This window comes from Pundamilia nyererei, unplaced genomic scaffold (genome assembly GCF_000239375.1).
Source record: "Pundamilia nyererei isolate P.nyererei 1_Seehausen unplaced genomic scaffold, PunNye1.0 scaffold00031, whole genome shotgun sequence".
NCBI lineage: Eukaryota > Metazoa > Chordata > Actinopteri > Cichliformes > Cichlidae > Pundamilia > Pundamilia nyererei.
In genome coordinates, this window is record NW_005187432.1 from 1,824,571 (window position 1) to 1,832,607 (window position 8,037).

General features: G+C 40.8%; 2 protein-coding genes across 2 annotated transcripts in view; one reads left to right on the top strand and one right to left on the bottom strand.

The window, feature by feature from the left end:
• Nucleotides 1-4,067, top strand: part of gipc2 (GIPC PDZ domain containing family, member 2) — a 21,986-nt gene extending 17,919 nt beyond the window's left edge. Inside the window, exons 3-6 of the mRNA XM_005729025.1 lie at nucleotides 856-1,036; nucleotides 1,442-1,554; nucleotides 1,720-1,801; nucleotides 2,967-4,067. Coding sequence (XP_005729082.1) covers nucleotides 856-1,036; nucleotides 1,442-1,554; nucleotides 1,720-1,801; nucleotides 2,967-3,118 — 528 coding nt within the window. The 3' untranslated portion in view covers nucleotides 3,119-4,067. The remainder of the gene's footprint in view (nucleotides 1-855; nucleotides 1,037-1,441; nucleotides 1,555-1,719; nucleotides 1,802-2,966) is intronic.
• A 637-nt stretch (nucleotides 4,068-4,704) lies between these two features.
• txndc12 (thioredoxin domain containing 12 (endoplasmic reticulum)) overlaps nucleotides 4,705-8,037 on the bottom strand; it is a 9,461-nt gene continuing 6,128 nt past the window's right edge. The window contains 2 exon segments of the mRNA XM_005729164.1: nucleotides 4,705-5,867; nucleotides 7,143-7,311. Coding sequence (XP_005729221.1) covers nucleotides 5,788-5,867; nucleotides 7,143-7,311 — 249 coding nt within the window. The 3' untranslated portion in view covers nucleotides 4,705-5,787.

Genomic DNA, 8,037 nt, shown 5'->3' on the forward strand with positions numbered 1-8,037 from the left:
ACACACACACACACACACACACACACACACACACACACACACACAAACAATTAACGAGATGAAGAAAACGTAACATAAATATGCTAAATATATAAAAGTTGACTAAATGTTCTGTTAATGTGAAGCTAAGCGCATAAATAGCAACACATACATTTGAATCAGAGAGATCATATTTCGGTCTCTTGTATAATAATATCATAAAGTCTCGGCCTGCTCACATGTGCCATCATGTGATGCTGCAACAGCATTGCATCCTGATGACCTGACTGTGTTTAACACTACAGCCTGTGGGCCAGTGAGGTGATGCCGTTGTAAGTTGAGTGATCTTTAAGTCGGACTTAACTTGCTGGACTTTTTCATTATTAATCTGTATGGAAATTAAATGATTTAAGCTTCTCTCGGTTTCTTATTTCACATCCTTAACGACTTGTGATCTCTTGTGAGGATCACTTGTCTACCCCTGATGCTTGTTTTATAGCTCTGTGTGAAATGTATGGAGGGAAGAGGCTCTAAGAGTAGTTTCACCACCACCTGAACCTACAGCATGACCTCCTCTAAAAAACCCCTCAGACCCTGGTTATACTGACATTCAAGGATTATTCTGGATCTTACTCTTTTAATTAAAAATGGAAGAAAGTGACCTTTGTTGCTCTTCGGATTTCCACAGAAGTATGTATAATTTAAACATCCACAGGCTCACAAACAACGGATAACACCGGTCTGATCCACATGCACTAGTGTTGCTTTCAAACAAAAAACCAAGCCCTCAAACATCAGCTTTCCGTGTAGCTTTTATGCCATCCTGTAATTACATCACGTTTGTTTCCTTTTTTCTGTGCTCTCTGTATGTGGCAGCGTATCAAAGACGGCAGCGTTGCAGACAATGTGAAGGTGATCTGTGTTGGCGATCATATAGAGTGCATTAATGGGCAAAATATCGTCGGGACGCGGCACTACGAGGTCGCACGCATGCTTAAAGACCTGCCCAAAGACAAGCCGTTCACCCTGAAACTGGTCGAGCCCATGAAGGCTTTCGGTAAGTAAGAAGCAGCATCGACTCAGAAGCTTCAGCACATTAAACAACTGATACACATAGTAAAGAGACTGCGGGCCAACTTTGAGGAGTATACAAGTACACTTTCTCTCTTGGACAAGTTGTCATATGTGTTTGAGTTTAGGTTGTTTCAGTGTCATGTCACAATCCTGTCAAAACAAGGTGCGGCCTATGAAAGATCTCCTTTTACCTACGTTTTGACACCAGGCTCATGTCGCTGATAACTTCATAATGCAGTCACGTTTAAACACTGCAGCGTGGGCTCTGCATTCCTTTCAGGGAAATAAACAGTTTACAAAATCAAACCTGTTTTACCAGGTTTACAAGTTCAGAACAACACACACGCACACCGTGTCTTTTACTTAATATTGTCTTCTCTATTCACAGATATGCTTGAACCCCGGTCAAAGGGCGCCAAACCTGCCGGTGAAAATAAGATCGGCACAGGGAGGGGGACTCTGAGACTCCGCTCCAAAGGTCCGGCTACCGTAGAGGATGAGGTGCGTTTCTCTCGAGGAAATAAGTGTTTATTTTGAATTAATGTCCAAATCTGCCTGAAACAAAGGCACTGTTGTCAGGTTGTGTCCTTGTACAAGGGCTGGGTAAAGTAGTGAACGTAATACGGAGCTCGGGGATTAACGCTTTGAGTCGTGTGTTTGTGCTAGCCGACAGAATTTGAGGAGAAGGCCGTGAAGAAAGTCGATGACCTTCTGGAGAGCTACATGGGCATCAGAGACACTGAACTTGGTAAGGATTGTCTAATTTAAAGTTTTATTTTTCCCCCTACTACTACTACTCTGCTGGCCTGTCAAGAATAAAGGGTCATAAAAAAATAAAGCCCCAAAATAAATGTTAAGCCGGGTATCATACTGCACCCACTGTTCGCCCTGGGTCTTTATCAGTTCATCAGTCTAAGGTCCTCATATTCTGCAAGATTATAGCAGGAAGCTGTGACATTCCATCATACCTGTAGTTCCTTTGGGATTACAGGCCTCAATCTGATCAGCTGATGAAGGTTTTGTATTTCCAAGAGTGTAGTGCATAGGACAATTTAAAGAAGACATACCAAAAAAACATCCGTTTCACTTAAAAACATCAGCAAGAAAATTAGACTTGTTCTAAAGTATTAATATTTAAAACAAACAAACAAAAAGTTAAAAGTTAATATCCAGCTGTGGCTGAAGTACTCAGGTTTCACTGTGTGTCCACTCTGACAGTTACTACATGATACCCACACAAACCCCAGAGACAAAAAACAAACAAACAACAAAACAAAGAAATTCATTGTGCTTGTTCGCCAGCTGAGGCTGAAGAAGCAGGAATATGGGATTTAAACCGAGGCGACATTTTATTAGCAGATAGTAGAATGCATAGGGAATGCTGAGCCACCAAATCACACAGTAAGATGCTGTCCCAGATTCAGAACGTGCTGGAAAATCTTCTCACTCTCTTATTTATAAACTCCTGGACTCTTATTTACAACACTTTCTGGTACCAGATTTTTAAGAACATGCTAAGAAATATATTTCCCCTGAATGATGAGCTGGTGTTGATGTTTCTAAACAAGAAAATTGATAAACGGAGATTTGGGGTTCAACCAGTTCTCTGTTGCAGTTTTATAACTCCTGCTTTCGTACAAATTTCAAGATGTCAGTCAGGCAGTTTGAACTCTTGATGGCAGAGTTGGGAACACATCTAGGGAAGCCGAATAATAATTACAGAGCATCAGCATAAATATTTGCACAGATTTTACATGTTCGGTGTGTAAAGGCCTTAAATGCAATAGATGGATTTCATTTAAAAAAGGAAATAAAATATTTCCAGTTTGCGTAATGCCTGAATTAATCTTCTTAAGAGCTCTCGTAGAGGATTCTCAGTCTCGACGCTCATTTATCTCCTCCTCTCTCTCCAGCTGCTACGATGGTCGAGGTCGGACGCGACAAGAAAAACCCGGATGAATTCGCCATGGCGTTAGACGAGACCCTCGGAGACTTCGCCTTTCCCGACGAGTTCGTCTTTGATGTCTGGGGCGCCATAGGAGACGCCAGGGATGGAAGACTTTAAATTTGCAGCTGCCTCCTCCCTCGTCGCATATTCCACAAACACACACCCCAAAATCTTCATAATCTCCGAAGTCAACTGGACAAACTTTAAATAGCACCACCCAGGAGGGGGGGTGGATGCAGTGTCCCGCCCTGTCTTCGTTCTTAGGTGTAGCTTTGCTCTCTGCCAAGGCGTCTTTAAAAGTCAGGTTTAGCGCATCAGCACTTCTTTTGTGTAATTGTGAAACAATTACACAAAAGAAGTGGACCCACCTCCGGCCTGCTGACATTCCAGATGTTGTGTAAACCTCAGCGACAGAACAGCTGCAGTTTGAAGCTCACGATGCATTTAAGTGTCGTCCTGCAGGGGTCTGTTAAATGGTACATGCACAACCTTAAATTTTAGAGTTTGATCATGTTTTATAGTAGCTGTGTGATTTTTTGAATGTTCAGATGTATTGCACAGCTTTTTATAGGCTTATTTTTATATGTGGAGGTGCTGCTGATTTTTACAGCAGCAGCATTGTGTAATTATCAGTCATAGTGATTGTAGCAATACTCCTCTCTCTCTCCAGAAACCCGTTAAATCGTTTAAATGATAGAAGTTGCCCTTACGACACATCTCGAGCAATACAGAGAGGACTTTTTACTTGGAACGCATTTTGATGACGACACACATTCCTCATATTCCTTTTTCTCGTCTGCTGTTAGGTCTGTTCAGCGTTTCTTTCCCCCTGTAATTTATTTTATAATAGAAAAATCAGATGCTGTAAGACTTTCAAAGATGTGGCTCGACATGAAGGCCACGTCCAGATCAACTTCAGTCTGCAGTCTTAAATAAATGCACTTGTATTAATGTAACTGCACCGGCTGTCAAAGTGAATTTAAATACAGACTGATTACCGTCATATTCTGATGTTAACTATAAGGGATCACTTTTGTTGCATAGACAATAAAATTTTTACTGTTAATGTGACTGCTGTGTCATGAATGCATCTGGCTCCAGACTCAGTTGTGCATCTTCCTCTGAATATTTGCAGTTCATTGTAGCTGGTAATGTTTGAAAAGGCTTATTTGTATTTTGTAGTTTTTTAGTTTAGTTTCAGTTTTAGTCTTATTAGTTTAAATTTACAGGGTGTTTCTCAGGGGTAGGATTTGGGTAAAATCTGAATATTATGCTTCGTCACACAGGTAGTGTGGACAAATGTTATCAAGCTGAAAAAGGCTAAAACTTTAAGGACATTTCTCTTTTTTTTTATATTTTAGTTTTCCACATTCAAAAACTTGTGTGGGTTAGTTTTAAGATTATTTAGTCACACCTAGTTCAGTTTATCCTTTTTTTTTAAACCAGGAGGCCAAAGCCTATCAAAGAGGAGTACAGCCTACCAAGTCGCTAGGCTATTCCTGCTCCCATTCACCTACAACCAATTTATAATCAATTAATCTAACTTGCATGCATTTGGATTGTGGTAGGAAACCACAGGGAGAGCATGCAAACTCCACCCAAGGGTGCTCCAGCTGATTCCTGTCCTGCTATGAGACTAGTTCCAGTTTTACTTAATACAATAATAAAACCTTGTGAGGCTCAGAGTGAAATGAGTCAAAGCGTTCAATCAAACAAACTTTATTTGCACACTTGGCCGTGTTCATGTATAAAATACATCAAGACACTTCCCAAATGATCCCTTCCCTTAATTCAAGAGTTTAATGAGGCCCATAAAAAATGAAGAGTGGTGTCACTTTACAAGCAGCAAAACAGGAAAAACAAAAACTGTAATATAGATCATAGACTGTATAAAAGGTGGAGGCAGTTTCAGTGTCTGAAAAGTGACGCCAGAAGCACAAAGTACCTCATAACTGCTTTCTTTCTAATGATCATCAGGGGGCGATTCGAGTGGTTGCAAAAAGACCTCGGGTCCTATAGAAGTCTATGTGGAAAAGACCCTCTCCCCTGACTTTTTAAACGCTTCCTGATGAGCTGATGGTTTCAAAACCCAAAAGAAGGTGACAGCGAATAAGCTCATTGAGGCTTTAGAACAAGACTTCACTAACCAGAGCGTGGCGTCATGGTAGCTCCAGCCATCTTCCATACTGTCTATGGTTTGGATGAGTAAGTATACACAAACTGGCGGGAATAAATCAGTAATAAATCAGAAGTTCAAAGCCCATGTCGTGCATGGTGAAAAGTTTCACAGACAGATAAGATACACCTACTGTAGAGGATCTCTGGAAGCACATCACTGGAGGCGTTTAAATACTTAATCGGAACTAAGGTGAAAAGTGTAGCTTCGATGCTCCTGGGTGAAAACTTTAAAGGTCTCTTTGTGTGTTTGAGAAATGAAACTTGTCTATGGCAGACGGAGCATCTTCCTAAAGTCTTGGCTTTTCAAAGGTGTGATGTTTCTAACTAACTGACAACAGATGGCAGTAAACGTGGCTAATTTGAGTTGGTTGTATCCTCTACAGACAGTAAGTACAGTATATGGCATTTAATTACATTAGGAGGAGGAGTAAAGGACAGAGAGAAATACTAAAGCACCGATTCCTATAATGGTTGGCTTCAGTCAGTGAGACAAACCCCACTGTGTGAAAAAGGATAAATATCCTAAGGGGTGGTTTGGAGGAACTTGAAAGCACAGGCTCAGGTAGAGGAAGTTTAGCCCTTACAGCCTGAAGCCCGTCGTAGCCTCCTCACAGCTCATCTCCAGTGTGACCTTGGTTGAAGGTGTCCCCTGTCAGCTTGTCCTGAGCCTCCTTCATACCGGATATAACTGAGTAGCAGAGAGGAAAGAAAGGCAGAAATAAATAAACATGAACTGCTGAAAGTTTGGAAGATATATCTGAAGTTTTGTTGTATTTGTACAGCAACAAGGCACAACCACAGTCGTCTTAAGGTGCTTTAAGATGAAGGTAAAGACCCTACAATATTCTAGAAAGATCCTTAATGATCCAGTAATGTATACCTAACTACATGGTGACAGGAGGGAAGAAGAACTCCTTTTTTAAAGGAAGAGATCATATTTCAGGTGATTTTACATCACATGATGGTTTAATCTTAAGTGGGCTGAACCAGTGCAACTCTCTTTCTGTCAGCGTGAAGAGGTCCAACTACGCATTTACTCCCTGAGATGTCTTAATATGAGAAAAACTAGCTGCTGATTAATTTCTTACGTATTACTCAGTTACTTTGGTAACCATGGGGGAGGTTTTTAATCAGCAGGACAAGCTGTGAAACTTACACAAATACAGTTAAACATAAAATGTATACCCTACTTCACATTTTCTAAAGCCACCTTGTTGGGTTCATATTGGAGTCTTTGCCAGGCTGATTCTGGCCCCTGGGCCTTATGTTTGACACCCCTGCAATACAGGATAGATCCATGCTTTCTTGTTGTTTATGCCAAATTGTGACCAGACCATGGCAGTGCTGTGTAATCGAGACTCATCTGACCAGGCAACGTTTTTCCAGTCTTCTGTTGTCAGATTTTGGTGAGTGCATGCAAACTGTAGCATCAGTTTCCTGTTCCTAAATAACAGGAGTTTCACCCGGGTTGGTCTTCAGTTTCTTAAATATATCCTGAGCAGTCTGGTACCAACGACCTGCCACCTTCGAAGTAAATGAAATCACCTTTTCACCTCATTCTGATGCTCAGTTGGAACTTCAGTAGGTTGTCCGTATGCTTAAATGTATTGGCTTACTGCTATGTGATTGGCTGATTAGAGATCTGTGTTAGCAAGCAGTTAAACAGGTGTACCTAAAAAAACGTGTTCAGTGTAGTCTGCAGTACAGTAAATCTCATCTCTCCTCTTCTGAAATTTGTTTTTTGTCCTGTTTTCTCTCTTTTCTACCCCTCAGCTCCAAACCAACCAGGGCGTCTTCTCCCTGAGCCTGCTCTTCCTTTTAAAGGGGAGTTCTTCCTCCCCACCACCAAGTGTTTGCTCATAGAGGACAGTTTGTAGGATCTTATAATATAAAGCAACCTTAAATTGGCTGTGAAGTGAATTTAATATCCCACCAACAGAGAAATGATCATCTGAACTGTTACCGTGTTCTGCATTGCTGTAAAAGTACTTGTAGTTGGGGTTCCCATTTTTGTTGTTGATTTCAGGATGGACATGGCCGAGCGGATCTGTGAAGGAAATAAAGAGGGGAGAAAAAGAAATAGTTGAAACAAATAAAACAAAAACTGTGTTTTTCATTTAATCTAAGATGTTCTTGACGAATAATTCCTCATATGATATTCTGATGTTTATTTATGAAGAGGTGGGTTTTATTAGAAAAGTCTGGGTGGTGGTGCGGTGTGGTGTAGGGCCGGGCCAGGTAGCTCAAAGAGCAGTGATATTGAGCAGCACAGCTGTTGTAGCCATACATCTGTTAATCAGCTTCTCCTTTGATGTAGCAGCATGCTGAGACCTGCCATGCTGGGCAGTTCCCAGCACAGCGCACAGCTTTTTCTTAGTATAACGTGAGTCTGTGCATGCAGGATAAACTAATAAAGACTGCTGGCTGTCTAAATCACCGGCTTTCAACATTTTGATGATCAAGGCACACTAAAAGGGAAAAAGACATTTTTTGCCATCCATACGTCGAAATTTCCCATCATTATGTCAAATTTTTGATGTAATTACTAAGAAAATAACTGAAAGTTCAAAACATAACTTGAAATTTGAGTTAAATTGACACTTTAAGTTGATAACTTGAAATTTATGGAGAGACATTTGCTTTAAAAGTGTTAAAAATGCATACCTTATGATCCACAAGCATAAAACTAAGATGTCCCAGTTTACACTGAGAAAGAACGCAACTTACGTCTGTGGATCTGTGCAAAGCTTTCAATGTGAAAAATCCCAGGTGGGCCTGGGACATGATCTGTGCGTATCAGGCAATTGTGCACACGCATTTAAGGCTTTATAGTAAAAATGGTAGATGGCCTGTATTTG